The sequence below is a fragment of the Phodopus roborovskii genome, unplaced genomic scaffold, assembly GCF_943737965.1.
Source record: "Phodopus roborovskii unplaced genomic scaffold, PHOROB, whole genome shotgun sequence".
NCBI classification, from domain to species: domain Eukaryota; kingdom Metazoa; phylum Chordata; class Mammalia; order Rodentia; family Cricetidae; genus Phodopus; species Phodopus roborovskii.
In genome coordinates, this window is record NW_026126627.1 from 1,565,133 (window position 1) to 1,589,961 (window position 24,829).

Consider the following 24,829-nt stretch of genomic DNA (forward strand, 5'->3'; position numbering starts at 1 on the left):
GTTTTTTTCTTTTCTTTTTAAATACTTTTTAATTTTTATTTTACATATCGATCCCAGTTCCCTCTCCCTCCCTCTTTCCCTCACTCCCACCCTCCCATGCTCCCCTATCATGTCCGTTCCCACCCCCACCCACTCCACATGTAAAGTGATGCCCTCAAGGAGGGGTCATCTAAATCTGTCAAGTCATTTGGAGTAGGGACTAGGCCCTCCTTCCTGCATCTAGGTTAAGGGAGTATCCCTCCATGGGGAATGTGCACCCAAAGTCCTTTTGTACATCAGGGATACATCCTGGTTCCACTGTCAGAGGTCCCTTAGACTGCCCAGGACTTCTAACAGAGACCCTTGTTCAGGGGGTCTGAGTCAGGCCCTTACTGGATTCCAAGCTATCAGTCTGGGGGGGGGTCCATGAGATCCCCCTTGTACAGGTCAGCTGTCTTTGTGGTTCTGTAGCCTGGTCTAGTTCTCCCTCTCTACATCTGGATTCCAGTTTGGCTCAGTGTTTAGTTGTGGGTGTCTACTTCTGTTTCCATCAGCTATTAGATAAGGGGTCTATGATGGTGGATAAGTTAGTCATTAATCTCATTATCAGGGAAGGGCATTTATGGTAGCCTTTTCACTGTTGCTCAAATTGTCAGTTGGAGTCAGTCTTGTAGGTCTCTGAACAGTTTTCTAGAGTCAGTTTTCTCTTCAAACCTATAATGGCTCCCTCTTTTATGGTCTCTCTCTCTATCTCTCCCTCTGTGATTATATCTCTATCTCTCTTTCTCAGTCTCTCTCTAGCTCTTCTCTCATCTGTTCCTCCCCTGACTCAATTTTTTTTTCTAGTCCCACGTGCTTTCCTCTCCTCCCCTTCTCTTTCTTCTACCTCCCTCTCTACTCACTGCCCCCACCCCCCAACTCCCAATATGCTCAAGAGATCTTGTCCCTTCCCTTTTCTGTGAGGGACCTTGTATGAATCTCTTAGAATCCTCCTTGTATCCTAGTTTCTCTGGTAGTATGAATTACAGGCTGGTTATCCTTTGCTCTATGTCTAAGATCCATATATAAGTGAAAACATACCATGTTCCTCTTTCTGTGACTGGGTTACCCCATTCAGGATGGTTTCTTCAAGTTCCATCCATTGCCTGTGAATTTCAAGGTTCTATTGTTCCCCCCCCCCCCCACAGAGTAGTATTCCATTGTGTAAATGTACCACATTTTCTTTATCCATTCTTCAGTTGAGGGACATCTAGGTTGCTTCCAGGTTTTTGCTATTACAAATAATGCTGCTACTAACATAGTTGAACACATGTCTTTGTTGCATGGATGTGGATCATTTGGGTATATGCCTAAGAGGGGGATTGCTGGGTCCTGTGGTAAACTAATTCCCATTTTCCTGAGGAACCGCCATACTGATCTCCAAAATGGCTGTATGAGTTTGCACTCCCACCAGCAGTGGAGGAGTGTTCCACTTTCTCCACATCCTCTCCAACATAAGTCATCACTGGTGTTTCTAATTTCAGCCATTCTGGCAGGGGTAAGATGGTATCTCAAAGTTGTTTTGATTTGCATTTCCCTGATAGCTAAGGATGTGGAGCACTTTCTTAAGTGTCTTTCTGCCTTTTTGATTTCCTCTATTGAGAATTCTTTCTTCAGTTCTATACCCCATTTTTTAAACAGGGTTATTTGGTGTTTTGTTGACTAGTTTCTTGAGTTCTTTGTATATTTTGGAGATCAGCCCTTTGTTCGATATAGGATTGGTGAAAATCTTTTCCCAGTCTGTAGGCTGCCGTTTGGTCTTGTCCACTGTGTCCTTTGCCTTACAGAAGCTTCTAAGTTTGAAGAGGTCCCATTTATTAATTGTTTCTCTCAGTGTCTGTGCCCCTGGAGTTATGTTCAGGAAGCAGTCTCCTATACCTTATGTGGGTCTGAGATTATCTGTAGCTCTGTGTGGTAAAAGCTCTCTAGGAGGTTTCTCCGCAGACAGGGACCCAGGGATGGGTCCTGTACCCCATTTTTAAATAGGGTTATTTGGTGTTTCCTTGACTAGTTTCTTGATTTCTTTGTATGTTTTGGAGATCAGCCCTCTGTCAGATGTAGGATTGGTGAAAACCTTTTCCCAGTCTGTGGTCTGACGTTTGGTCTTGTCAGCTCTGTCCTTTGCCTTATAGAAGCTTTTAACTTTGAGGAGGTCCATTTATTAATTGTCGATATCTGTGTCTGTGCTATTGGAGGCTACTGGAGTTACGTTCAGGAAGTGGTCTCCTGTACGAATTTGTTCAAGGGTTCCTCCAAATTTCTTTTCTAAGAGGTTCAGTGTGGCTGGATTGATATTGAGGTCTTTGATCCATTGCCATTTTTACTATGTTTATCCTACCTATTCAAGAGCATGGGAGATATTTCCATTTTCTGGTATCTTCTTTATTTTTTTTAAGGACAAAAAGTTCTTATTATATAGGTCTTTCACTTGTTTGGTAAGTGTTACACCAAGATACTTTATGTTGTTTGTGGCTATTATAAAGGGTGATGTTTCTCTGATTTCTTTCTCAGCCTCTTTTCATCTGAATAAAGTAAGACTACTGATTTTTTTTTTTTTTTGAGTTTATCTTTTATCTTTTACAAATGTGGCCCACATGGCTAATAAGAACTTCCACTTAAAATTTAACAGAAGCTTAAAAAAGGGTTTTAGAAACAAAAGAACAGAGACAAGCAAGGTTTCTTGTTAACAACATTTTCTGGGTTGCACTCTTTTTTGTGTAAGACAAGCAAAAATTTCTGCGGCTCCTTTAAGGGAAGATTCCTGACTCAGCATAAGCGGCAAAAAACTGCAGGGCTTTAAAAAAGTACTGATAACAATTTATTGGTGTGTATCAGAGCTGGCAATGGCAGTGACCACATCTCCAAGCCGGCAGCATGCAGACCAAGGCAGTGAGCACAGCTTTCAGTGCTGGCGGTAAAATAGCCGCCACCATCTTTTATAAACTGTGGCAGAAACAACAAAGACTTTCATTTTAGCAATGTTGTTGTTTACCTGATAAAAGACTCGTGGCTATAAATAGATTTACAGTACAGACAGATTCACATTAAGAAAAAGCGCTAAAAGTTTACAGTGTGTTTTAAAAAATACGTAGGCTTGGGAGAGAATAAAAAAGTGGTTTTAAAAAGACAGGAACTGGGTGTGGTGGCACAAGCCTTTAATCCCAGCATTTGAGAGACAGAGGCAAGCAGATCTCTGTGATTTCCAAGTAAACCTAGTATGCAGAGTGAATTTCAGGACAAAAGTTACACTGAGAAACTCTGTCTCAAAAAATAGAAGTAAAAGAAACGGAGTAATAAAAAAGCCACCTAAAGATGCAGAGAATATGGATACTGTATGGCATTATATTGTCTTTGTATTGTTTGACTGCAGAGGAAACAACTGTTAAAACAAATGTTGCTGAATTAATTCAATTTATATATTTTTAAAAATGCTTTGACTCAAAAATTTAAGTCTAAGGATAAGTTACTGGGGAAAAGGATTTCTATTTTTGTTTCCACAGAAAATAAAAAGCTATGGATTCCTTCCAGACTAATGTGGTTTGAGCAAGCTAGACCCCCTGAAACAGAGTACCAGGTGATCCTACATTCAAAACAGCTGAACCATGCAGCCTTGCAGACTACAGCCAGGATTTCATCTTCTTAGGATCCCCATGACAGCGCTCCCTATCAGCAGGAAGTAGTTTGAAAAGAACAACGCCCAAATTCATAAATATTGTCTACAAATGTTTGTTTTCATTTAAATGGACTTAGTTATAAATGGTTAATGATCACAACCAATATATTTTTAAAAGTAAAAAGGGGATTATGATATAGATATGAATACTTTGTTTTGGAATGGATTTTCATTTATTGATACAATTTAAGGTCAATAAGGTGATATGTATATTTCTCCTTTTGTTTAGGTATTGTGTTTATTGAGCTCAGTTAGATATGTAATGTATAATGTAGAAAGATTATAGATAATTACCTGTGATAGTCAAAGCTTAGAGTTTAGTTAGGTTTTCCAAGATACACAGGGATGTATTTGAGATAGATAGGCATTCTTCAAACCTTTCAATGACCTTCAGAATATGGCATTTAAAATGTTTTAGGGTTTTTCTTGACAATCAGGCAGAACTGCTCCTGGCAACACCACCTGAGTCAGAAAGGAAGATGGACATCGAGGAAATGAGTTATGAGTTTGCTTCCAATATGGCAAGACTAGCCATTTGGACAAAATACTGCTCTTGTCTGGACTGTTTGACTTTGGACTTGACTTTGGACTGCTGTATAAACTGGACATGCAGGACCCACAGAAAAGTGACTGGTGATTCAAGATGGACATTGCTATAGAGATCCTGCTTCATGGAAGGGTCTGCGAGACAGTATGCAGGACACAGAGAAAAGTGACTGACAAACTGCCAATACAAGAAGACAGTTTAAAGTTTCCTGCTTTGCTGAAGAGTCTGTCAGACACACTATGGCCTATGGGCTAAAGATGGAAGATTACAGAAGAACTTCAGGTGACTAACAAGGCAAGATGTCTCTGTCATTTCTAGAATTCATATATTATCCTTCTGTGGTCTTTGAAGGAGTTGAAGACAGATAGTTATAGTTATAGTTTTCCTTAGTATTAAAGATAAGTTACAGATAGGACTTTAGACTCACAAATATAGGATAGATGATAGAATAGTTTCTTTTAATCTTGCTAAATGTTAATGGACTAAATATTGTTAACTGTGATTCTTATTGGATAACTGTTATGTGATATATTTTGCCACGTTAAGGTCAAACCCTTCTTTTTATTTAGACAGAAAAGAGGAGATGATGGGAGATGCCATTATGTATATATGTTTCTCATACTGGTTAATGAATAAAGCACTGTTGGCCAATAGGAAAGCAAGATAGGCAGGACTAGGAGACAAGGAGGAAAGAGGAAGGAGTAAGGGGGGAGCCAAGATGGAGAGTGGGAGAAAGCAGTAGGTAAGAGAAATACATAGATCAACAGAAATGGGTTAATAATTAAGGCATAGCTAGCTGATAAAAACTAGTACCTGGCCAACAGCATCATATCAAATACAGAGTCTCTGTGTGTTAATTGGGGCTGGCAAGGTGGCAGGACAAGACCAGGCGGCAGGGGGAAAAACAATACTCCTTACAGATGGTAACCTTCACTATCTAAGTATGGCTGTTCTGGAAATTGCTCTGTAGACCAGGCTGATTAAAGGCATGTGCAACTCCACCAGGATCTAAGCTTTGCTTGAATTTTTTTCACAGGTTGGAAACTTGGCTGGTCAAGATTTTTGCCTTGAGGTCACCCATGCCTTTGTCCCATTTCTTAATCTGTTTATTTCCTTGAACACAGGACTTAGTTCCACTCTACGTTTTGGTTATCCTTTCTCCTCAAATTGTACATTTTATACTTTTCCTTGTTCAGCTTGCTCCTTTTTATTATAAATCTTCGTTAGCATTAACACTAATAAACACAAGACAGAGTCTATAATATGGTTTTCTGAGATTTCTTTTGCCAAAAGAATATTTTCAAAACTCTTCACTTTAGCCTCAGGTAGACTCTTTGTACAAGGGCAAAAAGCGGCCACATTCTTCACCAAAATATTACAAGAACGATCTCTAGGCCACATACTAAAATTATTCTCTGTAACCTCTTGAGCCATCTCCCCACAGTTCACCAAACCACATTTAATACCATTGTCTTCCACGCTCCTACTAGTGTAGCCCATTAAGCACCACTTAAAGCATTGATCTGATTTTCTAACCTAGTTCCAAAATCTACATCCCTTCAAACAAAAGCATGGTCATGCCTATCACAGCAACATCTCAGTTCCTGGTACCAACTTATGTCTTAGGATTTCTATTGCTATGAAGAGACACCATAACCATGGCAACTCTTATCAAGGAAACATTTAATCAGCTGGCTTACAGTTTAAGAGGTTTAGTCAATTATCATCATGGCAGGACATGGTGGCATGCAAACAGACATGGTCTTGGAGAAGGAGCTGAGAATTGTACATCTTGATCCTAAATCAATAAGACGTGAACTCTTGACTTTTATAAAGAGTCAAATATTGTTTATACAAGTAAATAAATTATTTGCAACTATTTTCAGTTTGACTAGATATATCTGTTATTTCTAGTTTCAATAGCCGTATCTGGTATTTACTTTCAATGGCAGTGTGTTTCAGCCTGTTCTATTAGTAATTGTGCAGTATTATACTAGTGAAAGATCATATGACATTTATTTTTAGATTCACACGCATTTAGTAATTTAATAAATATTTGTTAATTAAAATAAACTTCAGTTCAGACATTCTTTTCTATAGCATAAATTAATGGGTTCATGTCCAGAAAAAACAGCAAAGTAACAGTATTTTTTTTTAACTTTATATAAGTGAACATTTACCATGAGCTTGGTATTGCTCTAAGACAAAACTCCTTTAGTTCAAATGACGCTACTTAGCCAGTTCTACGACTGACTCTGTTTAACTGAAAAGAAAACTGAAGTGCTGAGAAATTGACTGACTTAGCCTAAGGGTCTACAGCAAAAGGCAGCATCTGAATGCCTTTAATAAAGCTCCAAGGCCCACACTTCATTCCCCAAAGCGTCTCTGCATACATGCTATTGAAACAGGCTGGCCTGAGTGGTCTGTTCCTAAACCTTTTGGGGCCACTGGTGCTTACTTAAGTATTCAAGGTCAGCAGATGATAGTTCTCCCTTCCTCAAATAAATGAAGTATCTGTTAGCCTGACAGGAAGTAGAAAGAAAAATGGATATTTAAAAATTGGCATTGATGTATGTCAGATGAAAGTTATAAATCCTTAAAAAAATGCCATAAATATTATAGTGGATACTAGGTTATGAAGATTTTAAGAGACTAGTTGATGTATGTATCCTAGATAACCTTGCATATGAGTAAGCCTGCCTCTTTTATTCCTTATTCATACAGTGATACTAAGGAAATTAAATGTTTTAAAAAAGACCCGAATTTCACAATTATTGGCTCAGTGGCAAGCATGATGTCTGAGGAAAATGGGGAAGAACATTCTTGAAAAGTTTTAGGTGCAATATACTAGACCTCTAGCTTGTATTAAGATATATAACAAGCCAACAGAGTTAAGTTAAAGAAGGTACATGTCCTAAGTGTAGACAGGGTTTTTGTCCCACCTGATCCCACAGCTATTTAGCCACAAATAAACACACAGAGACTTATATTAATTATAAACTGTTTGGCCAATGATTCAGGCTTCTTACTGACTAGCTCTCTCTTAATTATCAATCCATAACTATTAATCTATGTATTTCTACATGGCCATATCTTACTAGAGAACTCCTGGCTCGTTCTATCTTCCTGGTAGCTACGTGGTGTCTCTCTGGCAGCTCCGCTCTACATCCTCTCTCCAGAATTCTCCTCATCTGGTCTCCCTACCTATAGTTCCTGCCTGGCTACTGGCCAATAAGTGTTTTATTCTTCAACCAATAAGAGAAACATATATTAACATATCCCATCACCTAAGGAATGATTTTTATCCATTTAAATAAGAACACTAGGTGTCTGAGTTGAGAAGATTGCTAAAAGATTTGGCATAGTATTTTATCACACTGTTCTGCACTATTGCTAGTGATGCATTCTGAACAGCTCATAATTAGCTTCCCATTCAAACAAATAAATTTATTATACATTATAGCACATTTTGGTAGCAAGACATTGATTTGCATCTGACACTATCACCAACTAACAAAAGTTGTAGTAAAGAAGAAATGAAATGGATTCCAATGAGTTCTGACTAAGTGGGGACTTCCAGTGCTTAATGTGATGGGTTATTAATTTTTAAAATTGTTCTTGCCACTGAAAACTCAAGTTAAAAACATAAATTGCAGTAACTTAAAGGTTAAAGTGAATCTTCATAATTAAGAATACTATGGAAAATGAATTTGGAAGGTTAACATTTAAAGGTAATTGAAACAGAAAGTGGCTATATATAAATATTCAGATTGGTTTGGCTATAAGAATTTAATTTTATTGCCTGTTGATACTGAAAGGATTCAGCTACAGGACATAGGAAAAGTGAACAATTCAGCAATTCTCCTCTGAACCAGGACTCCTGGAAGACCCAGGCAGATAGCAGAGTGAAGCAGAAGTGTCTCATGGCACTTTTGTACCTTATCAACTAAGAGTCTCTGATCAGGAAATCCAGAGGTCAGAGGTCAGGAATTCTGTATGAGATATTTCAACTTTTAAATGTTAGCTGAAGTACTTTCAGAATGTTCTATTGAGGTTTACCATCAAGATCGACACACCTGATAATGGGTAGAAAAAAAAGTGAACTTGCCCCACCCCCAAAAGCAGAAAACTAGGTGGGGCTTCAGGATGGTGTCCTGGATAAGTGGGATATGCTTAGCATCTCTACTGCTTGGGATAGAAACTGTGTTTTCAAACACCACCTGACTTTAGTTCAATAGACACTCATTGGGAAGAGAGTGTATCAACCTTCTGCTTCATCATTGTGAGCTGAGAGGGGAATGAGGGAAGTGAGAGAAAGTTCTTAGCATTTGTGTTAATACTCATAGACACTTGTGAAATCACCAGAAATACTGCAAAGCTTATATAACTTGTCTACAAGACCCTTATTTTATCAGGAGGTACATTAAGACTTGCACTCTGTTCAGAAAATATTTGAGTACTTACTGTGTACCATGTACCAACAGAAACAAAGGTTAAAAGTTCAATGGGACTTGCTTATAATCTGATGGAGAAGACAGGCAAGTAAACAGGGGAGTGAAGGGCAGAGCACAGAAGCTATGGGGTTGAGAAATTCAATGGCAATGATGAGCAGTTTTCACCAATCCCACTTTAGCATTTAAAGTGCAAACCATAGTTACGTCTTTTCCCAGGCAATCTTCTAAAAACGTTACTATTAAAACTTACAAGTCTCAACAACTTTGTGGTGTATATACTTTATATGCTTTACATTACCTGCATTTTACAGATGAAGAAAATTAACACAGGGATTTTCAGACTAGCAATGTTATTATTATTAGTTTTATTAATTTTTGAGAATTTCATACATGAGCACTGCATCTACATCACTAACTCCTCCATTTCCAAACTAGTGTATCCCCTCCCAAACTATATCATTCCCATATATACTATTAATATAATCTTATATATAAATACATCAATTTATATGATTATATACAATATATTAATATATAAATATTACACATATGTACAAAATACACACATACCCTATTAAGTCCATTTAGCTTTGCATATATGTACACATATTTAGAATGACCTATCTTTAAGCTGTACAAAGTATTTGCATTACATGTATGTTTAAATTTTATATAAACACACACATATGCCTCCCCCCCACATTTAAAAACACAGCAAGCACCTAAATCATAGTTCTTGTGTTTACTCTTACAGAGGGCACCACATATGTGTATGTCTTCTGTGTACACGTTTCTCAGATCATATGTGGATGTCCTCTGTGTACACATGTATCAGATCATACGTGGATGTACTCTGTGTACACGTGTCTCAGATCATATGTGGATATCCTCTGTATACACGTGTCTCAGATCATTTAGATACATGGATCTCAAGCTACCTCACATTCATTCTTCTATTCCTACCGCCCAGTCTATAGGAATTCTAGCCCAGACTATAGCAAATGGTCACATCATTTCACTTCCTACCCATTAAAATGGTTGTAGACCTCACTACTAAAACAATTTCCTCAAACCGCAGAACTGTTTTCCTTTTCTAGTCCAAAAACCCTTCTTGTGTGTGTGTGTGTGTGTGTGTGTGTGTGTGTGTGTGTGTGTGTGTTAGGATGACAGGGATGAAACTCAGAGTCTAATGCATCCTAGGCAAGCTCTGTATCACTTACCTGCATTCCAGCCTTCCTCAGCTTTATTTAATAAGTTCCTCTTCTCCACCACAGCATTTCATGCAGGTGTCTGTGCTTGTGTGTGGAGGCCTGAAGTTGACACTGGTTGTCTATCTTGATTGCTCCTTACTTTATTTATCAAACAAGGTCACTTGCTGAACCGAAGCTCAGCAATTCTGACAAGTCAGCTGGCTGTAGGACCCCCACCCTCTTTTCTGCCCCAAGAGTGTTAGGATTCCAAGTGGTTGCTGTACCTGATTAGCTTTAGCCTGGGTTCTGGGGTTTGAACTCCAACCCCCATCTTAGTGGTGAGTACTTTACCCACTGAGCCACCTCCCCAGCCCTAATCATGTTTTACTTTGGAAGATTGTACTAACTTTTGTGTTTATACAACTTCTATGAAGCTTTCTTTTAAAATAAACTGAAGTTAAAAAATGTGGGTCAATTTAAAGTAAAGAATCAAGCATATTCTAGAACAGGTGGTACACAAATATGGTACTGAGAGCAGTACCATCAAAATAAAACTGACAGACTGAAGCTTGAGCAAGACTAGACAGCCAAGCAGACCCTTCTGAAGTCACCAGGAGGTCAAGTCCTCTGCGGTGTCAGGCTGCTGTGCTGTTTTCAGTCTGGCAAAGGTGATGACTAGCCTGTGTTCCTGAGAGATACACCACTTGCACCCTCCAAGCTTCTATCCATGTAGTCCCTTTGCTTGGGGTGCTGGATCACTTATGTTTCTGATTTACATGCTTTCCAAGTCCACCCACTGCTATCCCCTGATTGAAGCTTGCAGCTGGCCAACAGATATTTTCTTTCCCTTTTACAGAGTTAGTGGTGTCTCTCTCTGGTATGCTTCCTTCACTGATCTGGTGACACTGTATTTAAATAATACTCTTTTTACCTAGTAGATGTCAAGGGGCAGGGAGGAAAGGCATGCTTTTTAAATCATGCCTTTAATAGAAGCATGGTACCTAACAAAAGGCCTTCTACACAGAGAAGACCCAAAATGAATGTCTTAGGAATTCAATTTAATCTATTTTAGGCAATGTTCATATGATACTTACAATTTTACGCTTGATCATGAAGAGTGGGATTTTTGCATGAAGAGGGGTTGAGGAGAGTTCCTTATGGACTGTTGATAAATACAATCTTCTTTTGATGTTTCCTAAATCAGTAATTCTGAGAAAAAAAAAAGGACAGGAAAGAAGAAAGATTTCCATGAATTTGAAATACATTCCTTTGGATAATCATCAAAATGATATAATTTATCAAATAAGCCCCTTCCAACATGGAGTTTGAACACAGAATTGAAGAGTTGTCATTTTCTTTCAAGCCATAATAAAATTTCTTTCTTAAATTCAAAGTGCTCACAGGCCTGAATGTATAAATTCACTTAATATGCTAATTTATTTCATCCCTCTACACTAGATTTCTACAGTCCTCCAGACTATGAAAAAATTCAATTTGTATGAACTGAGAAACCACTAGCCTTTAGTAACTATGCTTGTTCCAGCCTTTAAGCTTGTGTTTCCTTGGGACATGCTGTCACTTACTAAATAGGAAAACATTATGGGTTTCTCTCCCTCAAAGTGTACCTGTCATTTTCCATAGGCTCTGAGTTTTCTTTGAGACAAACCCAAGCGCTAACTGTCAGTTTCACTTCCTAAGCACATATCTTCCAACTTGAATTTTAATACATGAGTTTATTGCTCACTATTCAGGTCACCCCACAGTGATGCCAAGGACACCAAATCTGAACATCTTTAATAGATTTAGACCATAGTCATGATCACGAAGATTAGGTTTGCTTCAAACTGAGAGAGGCTCGTGTTTGTGTTCTGCTTCCTTTATGTCTTAAAGGTAACATACCAAACTGAAAATCCACACACTGTCTAGAACTGCTGTGCTGCTAGGTTGATGCTTTCTTAACACCTTCCTTTTTATGTGAAAATAAACGGCTTCCCCCATGGTAGCAACTTCTCTATAGATGTATTACACGCCCCCTCTGTGATAATAACCAATTTATCAAGGAGACATTTCATTTAAATAACTATTATTAATATTTATAGTGTAATTGTTTTTAAAAAGTCAACATAGTACTTTTTGCCAGGCATGATGGGGCACACCTTTAATCCCAGCACTTGGGAGGTAGAGGCAGATGGATGGATGTGCTTTTGATGCTAACTTTATCTATATAGAGAGTCTTACCTGGCAAAGCTACATAATGAACTCCTGTCTCAAACAAAAACAAAACAACAAAAACAAATAATCAAAAAGCCCAATATAGTCAATTCTAGAGTTCTTTTATATGTCTCATTCTCCACTTTTCTAATCTCATTATTACCTATAAAATATGTATAATTCATTACTACTTATAAAACACAATCTCATTATTTCCTGTAAAATACCCATAATTCATTACTATCTACAAAATAACTATAATCTCATTACTACCTGTAAAATATCTATAATCTCATTACTACTTATAAAATAGTCTCTATATCTTGTGGGAAAATAGCTAGCATTAAAAATAACATGAGATGATTTCAAAGTATACTTCAGACCAAAAGAAAAAAAAAAAAGAAACAACAAAATCATTCTGCTTACACTAAATGATAGCATCATTTAACTTACATAAAAATGAAGAATAGTTTCCAAGCCATCATCAATTACAATTAAAATTTGTATTAACACAAGTATGGTCTCTCACATTAATGTTAAATGTGGTCTGTCCTTCACTTCAGCTGTATACAACTGGCCTGAAGTGGCAAAATAAATATAATAAAACTTCCATCTCATCCTCTTAAATGTCTTTTTTGTGAATGTTACATTTTGTATTAGTATAGCAACATGTATGTTTAAAAAACAAAAGCACCACCTGATGGGAGGCATAAACACCTTCCTCGTGGTGTATAGATGGTTAAGATCAACCTCCGTGTGTACTAGAGGATCGCTGAGTACACTGAGGCACATGGGTGTGAGTAAGAGCATTTCTAGACACACTCAACTGACAGGGAAGGCCTTGTGTGAATATGGGCTGGAGCAGGGCTGAGGCAAACAGGCAAAGGTGGAGTCTAGTAGAAATATAACAGTCTAGTCTCTACTTCCTGACCCATGGTGAGGTGACCTCAGCTGCTCTGTTACATTTCCCTGACAATGTGGAAGGACCGTCTAAAGTCACAAATTAAAGTAAGACTCTCCCTCAAGTTGTCCTTGTGGGCCATTCTGTCAGCAACAGGAAGAGAGCAGATACGAGGACTGAGGATGTTGAGTAGATCAAGCATTATCATCAGGACTATTAAGTGCCGTCTCTGGAAAGAGATGGAGAGTAAAAAAGACTGCAAGGGAGAAGATGCAAAAAAAAAAAAAAGGGCTGTGTTAACCAAAAATTCATCAGTGATCCAGTTTAAAGTTCTGCTTTGCTTGCAGTGAAGAAACAATGAAATTGCTAAATCACTAAGGACGGCAGTCCAAATAGCAATCTTCCAGTCCCATCACTGCACTGGCACATAGGATGACATGAGTATTCATGTATGTATTGACATATTCAATAAACCCTGAGCCAGCTGATGTGGTGGGAATACATCAGTGATGCAAAAACGAGAAGGACCTGAGAGGAAGGCAGGGGCAGGAGGTAGAAGTCTTAGGCAAAGACAAATTACACAAGGCCATTATGCCATGGTGAGGAGTTTATAAGCTTACTAGTCAAAGCAGAGAGAGCTATTATAGAGCCTACACTCTACCCTTCATTATGGATAGTTATCAAAATAGTTATGGTGTCTTATCTATTTGCCAATTGCCATTATTTTTATTTATGTGTATGAGTCGAGTGTGTGCACATAAGTATAGTGTCCACAGAGGCCAGAAGAGGGCACCATGTCCTCCAGGGTTGTAGTTAGAGGCCACTGAAGCATTCTCTGCAAGAGCAGCAAGTACGCTTAACCACTGAGCCAGTTCTCTGGACTGTCTTATTTCCTTATTAGGGTAAAATTTATATAATTGAAATATAAATCTTAGTGTACTCTGATAACTGTATAAATTAATTTAATTGCCACTCGAATGAAATTATAGCCATTACCATAGAAAGTTCTCTCTTGGTCCCTGTTAGACAATTCTCAGTCTGTGGGTAGTTATGCTTCCCACTTCTATCATCTTAGATAATTTTCATGTGCTGTTCACTTCTCTCAGGATGAACTGTGCAGAACAAACTCTTGTGTTTGAATCATTCACTTAATATGGAGATTTTTAAGATTCATTCACATTGACCAGCTATTAGTAGGTCTTTTAAATTTCTGAGTTCTGCTTGGGAACAAGACAGTTTATCTACTATCCTACAGTTGAGTATTTGGCCTGGTTCTGATTTTGATTTTTAATAAATCAAACTTGTGTGGACACAACTACTATGCCTTCCAGTGAATACACCTGTGGCGCCTTCTGGTGGACATGTTTTCATGTTAGTTCATAACCATGAGACTGCTGAGTCAATAAGCACCCAACAGAGATGTTTCTTCAAAGCTGCTTCAGGGTCTCTGCATTTTCACATGTGTTTGAGGTCATTAGAACTTAAATTTCAGCCAACCTCAATAGGCAGGAAGTAGTTATTATGATTTTATTTGCATTCCCCTGCGACTGACATTGAACATTTTTACCTTTGCATGTGTGCTTGCATGTAAGTGTATGTATGTTCCTGAGTGTGCAACCCGTGCACATGTGTGTAGAGGCCAGAGGTTAACACTGGGTGTTGTTCGTCACCTGTCTATCTTGGTTTATGAGATGGGGCCTCTCACTGGGATGCAGGACTCACTAATTACAACATGCTGACTGATTAGCAAGTCTCATTCCTTGACTCATGTCTGTTTTACTGGCATTGCTATTACTCATGTACACCACCACACCTGGCTGTTCTGTGAGTGCTGGAATCAAATTCAGGACCTTATGTTGACACGGCAGGCACTTAGCACCTAAATTCTCTCCCTAGTCCCACACTGCTTTTATATAATTATTCAAGTTCTCAATTACATGCACAATGACTTGTACATATATGGCACTAGGATGCTTGTAAACATGTGCTGGGGATTAACCCAGAATCTTGTGCATGGTTAGTCTATGAGCCATCCCAAACTAGGTTCTGCGTGTTGGATGCAATGGGGAAGAGTACTTCCCTTCATTCTGTTTTTAGTAGTGCCACTACCATTCCTTCAGCTCTTTCTTCATGGAAATCCCATGTTCCTTCATTGAAAATCAGTTGACTATATTACTCTACATTATTTTCTATGGCTATAATGAAAAACTTGAAGCTGGGCAATTTTATTTTAAAACAAGGTTTATGTAACTTTATTTTAAATGAGTTTTATTAGCTTAAATAATTATGGGGGCTCAAGGACAAGGTTGGTATATCAGCTCAGCTCTGCTAAGGACCCCATGGTAGATGGATGATATTGTAATATCAGGAGTGGATATAGGAGGAAAATCACATTTTAAGAGAGGACGCCAGAGAACAATTTAGGAATTTGACTCCTTCTCTAAACAACTCACACTTGCAAAAACTCAAGGTCCCAAAAAATATACTTAATTCATTTGAAGGCAACACCTGAAATGACCTAAGCTCTTCCCACATGACCACATTATCTCCTAAAACACTAGTGAGGGGTGTAGGGTGGCATGCTACCAATACAGGAAACCATGGAGAAAAGGTTACATTCAAATGACACTACACAAGCATATGTGTGGATCTATTTTTGGACTATTCCTTGATCAACAATTTTTTTCAGTGTTCATTTGTTCTTCTTCTTTTACTACAGATTAATAGTAAGTCTGTTTTTGTTTAAGGCTTGCTTAGTCTTTGCTTTTCTATAAAGTTGAAGATCTAGTTATATTTAAAATTAAGTTTATTGGCAATATTAAATTGAATCTAAAAATCACTTTGGAAAACTAATACTGAGTTTCCTAATCTAGTCACAAGAAATACATCTGCAGGAGCCAATAGTCCACCCTACTTCGGAGACTTCTCAGAGCAACTCTGAACAAAGGAGACCTGACTATCCACGCGGGACCACCGGTAATTTCCACCTGCTTGGTCTCTGACCCCGCCTCCAGTCCTCTGCTGGAGTCCCGGGCCCCTCCCGCCTATCTCTGTTGGTCCACTCTGAGTTCCTGAGGGCAAGATCCTTGACCCCCAAATCCGGGCCTCTGCCAAAGAAAGAGGCCTCAGCTGGAGAGTTCCAGTTTCCAGTGAGATCCTACTATCCTGCAAAACCTTCTCAAGTTCCAGCTCAGCCCTTGTCCTCTTCCACCAGCTATTGGCAAGAGGTGAGTCTGGGCCCAATCGGGGCTGCCTGTCCCCTACATCCTCTCCCCCCCCCCCCGCCCGAACTCCCTGGGTTGGCCCCTGATCCTGCTGCTCCTGTCTCTGGTCCCCATCGAGAGAACCCTTGGAGCTCTAATACACCCCACCCATCCCCACCGCCAGCCTACCCCCCCTATTCTGAGCCCGACCCCACCCACAGTACTGCCCCTCTGGTTGAGCACTGGGACAGAGGGTGGAGCCAACAGTCCACCCTACTTTGGAGACTTTTCAGAGCAACTCTGAACAAAGGAGACCTTATTATCCACATGGGACCACCCATAATTTCCACCTGCTTGGTCTCTGACCCCACCTCCAGTCCTCTGATGGAGTCCTGGGCCCCTCCCAGAGATCGGCCTATCTCTACGGGACCACTGTGAGTACCTGCTGGCATCTTCTACTGGATCCTCATCCTTGACCCCATCCCTGGATCCCTGTCTGCGGAGAAATGTCCTAGAGAGCCTGGACCACACAGAGCTACAGATATTGAATCTCAGACCCACATAAGCCCATCGGGGAAGTACCATAGAGAGAGGGGGAGACCCCACCAACACCTACTGGAAGAAAGTATGGGAAGAAGGCAATACAAGAAAATACCCAACAACAGAAAGACAAGCATGACACCACCAGAATCTAGGGATTCTACACCAACTAGAATGGAACACAACAACAAAGCAGAGGAAGCAGAAGGGTACGACTTAAAAATTACCATCATAAAAATGATAGAGGCCCTCAAAGAAGATGTGAGAAAATCCCTTAAAGAAATGGAGGAAAAAACAAACAAAAAGGTGGAAGAAATGAACAAATTCCTTAAGGAAAGTACAGAAAGTCAAGAAAAAACAATTAAGCAGGTAAAGGAAACAGTTCAAAATTTGAAAACTGAAATAGAGAAAATAAAGGCAACACAAACTGAAGGAATGCTGGAAATAGAAAAGCTGGGCAAAAAATCAGCAATTACGGACACAAGCATAACCAACAGAATTCAAGAGATGGCAGAGAGAATCTCAGGTGCAGAAGATAAACAAGAGGAAATAGAGTCATCGACTAAAGAAAATCATAAATCCAACAAATCCTTAACACAAAACATCCAGGAAATGTGGGACACCATGAAAAGGCCAAACCTAAGAATAATATGCATAGAGGAAGATGAGGAAGCCCAGCTCAAATGTGCTGAAAACATATTCAACAAAATCATCGAGGAAAACTTTCCAAATCTGAAGAAGGACATGCCCATGAAAGTACAAGAAGCATACCGAACCCCAAATAGGCTGGACCAAAGAAAAAAGACCCCTCGACATATAATAATCAAAACACCTAGCATACAGAATAAAGAAAGAATATTAAGAGCAGGGAAGGAAAAAGGACAGGTAACATATAAAGGCAGAACTATCAAAATTAGACCTGACTTCTCCATGGAAACCCTCAAGGCCAGAAGGTCCTGGATAGATGTTCTAAAAGTATTAAGATAACACGCATGCCAGCCTAGGCTACTATATTCAGCCAAACTCTCAATCACTATAGATGGAGAGAACAAGATATTTAATGACAAAACCAGATTTTCCCAATACGTATCTACAAATCCAGCCCTACAGAAAGTATTGGAAGGAAAACTTCAACCCAAAGAAGGTAACTACGCCCACAGAAATGTAGGCAAGAGATAATCTAACTACACCAGAAACCAAGGGTGAAGCAGAACTAATATATTCATAATACCACTGCCAGCAACAAACCTAAATCAAACAAGAATCAACAATCAATGGTCCTTACTCACCCTCAACATTAATGGTCTTAACTCACCTATAAAAAGACACAGGCTACCAGAATGGATACGAAGACAGAATCCACCTTTCTGCTGCATAAAAGAAACACATCTAAGCTTCAAAGATAGACATTACCTCAGGGTAAAGGGTTGGGAAAAGATTTTCCAATCAAATGGAAATAAGAAGCAAACAGGCATAGCTATCCTAATATCTAACAAGTTAGACTTCAAACCAAAATTAGTCAAAAGAGATGAAAACGGTCATTTCATATTCATCGCAGGAGAAATCCATCAACACAAAGTCTCAGTTCTGAACATCTATGCCCCTAATACAAAGTCACTCACATTCGTAAAAGAAATGCTACTAAAACTCAAAGCTCATATAAAACCTCACACACTTATAGTGGGAGACTTCAATACACCACTCTCAACACTAGACAGGACCACAAAACAGAAACTCAACAAAGAAACAAAAGAATTAACAGAAGTTATGTATCAACTGGGGTTAACAGACATCTATAGAACATTCCATCCAAACACAAAAGAATATACCTTCTTCTCTGCTCCACATGGAACCTTCTCTAAAATCGACCACATACTAGGTGACATAACAAACCTCTACAGATACAAGAGAATAGGAATACTCCCCTGTATCTTATCGGACCACCATGCTTTAAAATTGACTCCTGGGTCAAAGAAGAAATAAAGAAAGAAATTAAGGACTTTCTAATATTCAACGAGAATGAGGACACAACATACCCAAACTTATGGGACATCTTGAAAGCAGTGCTACGTGGGAAGTTCATTGCACTAAGTGCCCATGTGAAGAAAATAGAGGATAGTCACACAAGAGAATTAACAGTGCAACTGAAAGCCTTAGAACAGAGAGAAGTGAATTCACCCCGTAGGAGTAGACGCCAGGAAATAATCAATTTGAGGGCTGAAATCAACAAAATAAAAACCAGGAAAACAATACAAAAAATCAATGCAACGAAGAGTTGGTTTTTTTGAGAAAATCAACAAGATAGACAAACCTTTATCCAAATTAAGGAAAAAGCACAGAGAGAACATGCAAATTAAAAAAATCAGAAACGAAAAGGGGAACATAACAACAGACACAGAGGAAATTCAGACAATTTTCAGGTCATACTTTGAAAATCTGTATTCCACAAAAATTGAAAATTCAAAGGAAATGGACAAGTTTCTGGATAAGTATCACTTACCAAAATTAAATCAAGAAGAGACAAACAACTTAAATAGACCTATAACCCGCAATGAAATAGAAGCAGTCATCGAAAGCCTTCCAACCAAAAAAAGTTCAGGGCCAGATGGATTCAGTGCAGAATTCTAGCAGACATTCAAGGAAGAACTAATACCACTACTCCTCAAACTGTTCCACAAGATAGAAACAGAAGGTTTATTGCCAAACTCTTTTTATGAGGCCACAATAACTTTGGTACCCAAACCTCACAAAGACACAACTAAGAAAGAAAACTACAGACCAATATCCCTGATGAACATCAATGCAAAAATACTCAATAAAATACTGGCAAAACGAATTCAAGAATACATCAGAGAAATCATCCACCATGACCAAGTAGGCTTCATACCTGGAATGCAGGGATGGTTTAACATATGAAAATCTATCAACGTGATCCACCATATAAACAAACAGAAAAAGAAAAACCATATGATTATCTCACTAGGTGAGGATAAAGCGTTTGACAAAATTCAACACCCTTTCATGATAAAGGTCTTGGAGAGGTCAGGGATAACAGGAACATACCTAAACATAATAAGAGCAATATACAGCAAACCAACTGCCAACATCAAACTGAATGGAGAGAAACTTAAGCCGATTCCTCTAAAGTCAGGAACAAGACAAGGCTAGAACTAGAAGTTCTAGCTAATGCTATAAGACAACAAAAGAAGATCAAAGGGATCCAAATTGGAAAGGAAGAATCAAACTGTCTCTATTTGCAGATGATATGATAGTTTACATAAGTGACCCAATAAACTCTACCAGGGAACTCCTACAGCTGATAAACACCTTAAGCAAACTAGCAGGATACAAGATCAACTCAAAAAAAATCAGTAGCCTTACTTTTTTCAGACAACAAAGAGACAGAAAAAGAAATCAGAGAAACATCACCCTATACAATAGCCACAAGCAACATAAAGTATCTTGGTGTAATGCTTACCAAACAAGTAAAAGACCTATATAATAAGAACTTTGTGACTCTAAAGAAAGAAATTAAAGAAGATTCCAGAAAATGGAATGATCTCCCATGCTCTTGGATAGGTAGGATAAACATAGTAAAAATGGCAATCTTGCCAAAAGCAATCTACAGATTCAATGCAATCCCCATTAAAGTCCCACCACAATTCTTCACCGACTTGAACGGATAATAATCAACTTTATATGGAAAAACAAAAGACCCAGGATAGCCAAAAACAACCCTATACAATAAAAGAACTTCAGGAGGCATCACCATTCCTGACTTTAAGCTCTACTACAGAGCTATAGTTCTGAAACAGCCTGGTATTGGCATAAAAATAGATAGGTAGACCAATGGAATCGAATTGAAAATCCTGATATTAACCCATACACCTATGAACACCTGATTTTAGACAAAACAGCTAAAATTATACAATGGGGCGAAGACAGCATCTTCAACAAATGATGCTGAAACAATTGGATGATGATGTGTAGAAGACTGCCGATAGACCCATGTCTGTCGCCATGCACAAAACTCAAGTCCAAATGGATCAAAGACCTCAACATCAATCCAGCCACATTGAACCTCTTAGAAGAGAAAGTAGGAGGTACCCTTGAACAAATTGGTATAGGAGACAGCTTCCTGAACATAACTCCAGGGGCACAGACACTGAGAGAAACAATTAATAAATGGGACCTCTTCAAACTTTGAAGTTTCTGTAAGGCAAAGGACACAGTGGACAAGACCAAACGGCAGCCCATAGACTGGGAAAAGATTTTCACCAATCCTATATCTGACAAAGGGCTGATCTCCAAAATATACAAAGAACTCAAGAAACTAATCAACAAAACACCAAATAACCCTATTAAAAAATGGGGTACAGAACTGAAGAAAGAATTCTCAATGGAGGAAATCAAAAAGGCAGAAAGACACTTAAGAAAATGCTCCACATCCTTAGCTATCAGGGAAATGCAAATCAAAACTACTTTGAGATACCATCTTACCCCTGCCAGAATGGCTAAAATTAAAAACACCAGTGATGACTTATGTTGGAGAGGATGTGGAGAAAGTGGAACACTCCTCCACTGCTGGTGGGAGTGCAAACTCATACAGCCATTTTGGAGATCAGTATGGCGGTTCCTCAGGAAAATGGGAATTAGTTTACCACAGCACCCGGCAATCCCCCTGTTAGGCATATGCCCAAAGGATTCACATCCATGCAACATAGACATCTGTTCAACTATGTTCATAGCAGCACTATTTGTAGTAGCAAGAACTTGGAAGCAAGTTCTAGATGCCCCTCAATTGAAGAATGGTTAATGAAGATGTGGCACATCTACACAATGGAATACTTGTCTGCAGAAAAAAATAATGGTATCTTGAAATTCCCAGGCAAGTGGATGGCACTTGAAGAAACCATCCTGAATGAGGTAACCCAGTCACAAAAAGAGGAACACAGTATGTACTCACTCATATATGGATTTTAGACCTAGAGCAAAGGATCACCAGCCTATAATTCACACCACCAGAGGAACTAGGATACAAGGTGTATTCTAAGAGATTCATATAAAGTCCCTCACAGAACTGGGAAGGGACAAGTGTCCCAGAGCTCAGGGAAAGTGGGGGGGCAGCAAATGGAGAGAGAAGTAGGAGAAAATGAGGGGGAGGAAAGGAAAACATGTGCGACCAGAAGATTGAGCATGGTTAGGAATAGAAGACAGGAAAGAGGGAGAGAGAGACACAGAGAGAGAGAACTTAAAAGAGGGAGACAATATTGGTTTGAAGATAAAATTGAACACAAAGAAAGGTCTAGAGAACTACAAGACTGCTGCCAACTAACAATTGGAGCTTCCCTGGAAAGGCTATCATAAATGCCCTTCCCAGAGAGTGAGATCAACAACTAACTTCTCCATTGAGCCCTCAACTAAAGCCTGTTGGAAACAGGATCAAACACCCATACATAAACACTGAGTCAAACTAGAACCCAGATGCAGATGGAGAGGACAAGACCATGTGGCAGAAACACATACAGACAGCTTACCTGAACGGACCACCAGACTGATAGCTGGGAAGCCAGCATGTGACTGACTCAGGCTCCCCTGAATAAGGGTCTCAGCCAGAAGGACTGAGCCGTCTAAGAGACCTCAGACAGTGGAGCTAGGATGTATCCCTGGTGCACAAAAGAACTTTGTGAACACATTTCCTATGGAGGGATAACTGCCTTAATCTAGAGAAAGGAGAGAAACCCTAGTCCCTACTTCACATGACCTGTCAGATCTACATGACCCCAACTGGATGGCATTCCCCTACATATGGAATTGGGGTGGGGGGATGGGAGGGAGGGTGGTTAGAGTGCATGTTAGAGGGCAGAGAGGGTAAAAGGGAGGGAAGGCGGGAGGGAGGGAAGGAGGGAGGGGAGAGGGAACTGGGATAGACATGTAAAATAATAAATTAAATTAAAAAAAATGCTTTGACTCCAAAATTTAAGTTGAAGGACAAGTTACTGGGGAAAAGGATTTCTAGTTTTGTTTCCACAGAAATTGAAAAGATGTGGATTCCTTCCAGACTAATGTGGTTTGATCAAACCAGACCACCTGAAGCAGAGTACAAGCTGATCCTACATTCAAAACAGCTGGACAAAGCAGCCTTACAGACTACAGCCAGGATTTCTGAATCTTCTTCGAATCCCCCATAACAGAGCCCCTTACCAGCAGGAAGTAGTTTGGAAAGAACAACACCCAAATTCCCAAATCTTGTGTATAAATGTTTGTTTTCATTTAATTTGACATTGTTATATAAAATAAACAAAAAAATAAAGTTAGAAAAAAAAGAAATACATCTGCATCGCTTAGAGCTGGTCTAATTTTTCTCTTACCCTTTTTTGTTTGCATTTGATAAATTGTGTATATCTTTTAAAAATATTTATAGGTACTTGGAATTTAATTCTTGCACAATTGGCACTGGTATTTGCAATCTGATTTTGTGGCTATTTGCTGCTGGAATAGAGACATCAACTGATTTTTGTGTGCAGACCTTGTTACTAGACATTGCTTCATTCCTTCAGTCCCTGCTCTCCTCATCCTTGAGCTACTTAATCATGTCATTAGGGTACACAGACTTTCTGTTTCTGCTTTACACTCCTTACAATTTTATTTCATTTTTTTCCACTATTGTATGGGTGTCAGAATCTTTAGCAGTTACAAGTGTAAACAGGAAAGGACCGGGCTGGAAGAGAAACATCTAAATCCCTATCATGTGCCACACCCATTTCCACACAGCTGCTCATTTACTCCTCCCAACACTTCTAGGAAACAAGATCCACTGTATTGAGAGCCTCATTGATCATGGTCTCACAGCTAGCATGTGCCACTGCCAGGAAGTTTACAGCCACAAGAGGTAAGTCAAGAGGAGAAGGAGAACCTATATATCCATCTCACAATTCCATCCCTCTGTTAGAGAGAAAGGAAAGAAAGCAACCTGCATGCATGCACAGTATGTGCTGAAGGGCTGGCAATTCCTAGTAGGCCAGCTCCAGCTATGGAGGGGTGAGGGATGGCTCTAGTGGCGGTGTGATTGCTCCCCAAATACATAACTGTTAATTCTTTACCTGGGTATCCATGGACTTCCTATAGCCCGTCCTCACTAACACTGTTCTATCAGGGCTCCTGGATACAGGTAACAAAGCATTATCAATGCCAACTTTGTTCCACCATAGCCTGTGAGGACATATTCATAATGCCCACAGTATGCACTACTTCAAGGAAAAGAAGGAGGAACACACAACCACATATTTCCATCTCAAAAGTTGAAGGGACAACTGTAGGGATCTTAGAATTCAACTGTATCCAGCCTGAGCAAGCTTGCACCAAACTGTCCAGCACTCCTGTAGCTGGTTAACAGGAGTGTCCAGACAATATGACATGGTACGTACATTGGAGGGACTGCAATAACAGCATGTTTATTGCATATTAAATATATTCACACTATTATTTTTATAGTTTGCATCTGTACTTTTCTGAGAAATCCTCTTTTTTCTGTTTTGCCAATTGAAATTATGATCATCCATTAGAATTTGTTTTGAAATGCCACATCCATTTCAATACCATTCCAGATTTCCAAATTAAAAACAATCCCTTTTCTCTTTGAGTACAGTGTTTTTCTTTTTTAATGTCTATTACTATTTTTTTTCATCTTCCCCTCCACCTACATTAGTGACTATTCTCTATTTTATAAGCAATAAAAGGATGGAAATATTGTATTTCTGTAAGGGAGGAACATACAGTTCCATATGTTTGAGTTTTACCAATCCACACGCCTGACTTAATTGCATTTAAATGGGTAGTTGAAGTTATCATTATTATAGAGTTTACAGAAAGCACTGACTTTCACTTCCACAGATAAGTACTCAGCCATTTGCCAAGTTCCCAGTATTCAAGCATGACTTTATTTTTAATACATATTTATTATTTTTTCTTATTTTATATATCAATCCAAGTTCCATCTCCCTCCCTCCCATGCCCCAGTCTCCTCCCATACCATTACCCCTCCCCCCACCCCCACAGAGAGGGTGATGCCTTCCAAGAGGGATCATCAAAA

At 39.1% G+C, this 24,829-nt stretch overlaps 1 protein-coding gene across 3 annotated transcripts in view; it reads right to left on the reverse strand.

Annotated features, from left to right (window-relative positions):
• Positions 1-24,829, reverse strand: part of Cfap20dc (CFAP20 domain containing) — a 251,621-nt gene that overhangs the window by 156,830 nt on the left and 69,962 nt on the right. For all 3 annotated transcript variants that reach the window (XM_051206686.1, XM_051206685.1, XM_051206687.1), the window contains one exon: positions 10,977-11,091. In XM_051206686.1, coding sequence (XP_051062643.1) covers positions 10,977-11,091 — 115 coding nt within the window. The remainder of the gene's footprint in view (positions 1-10,976; positions 11,092-24,829) is intronic.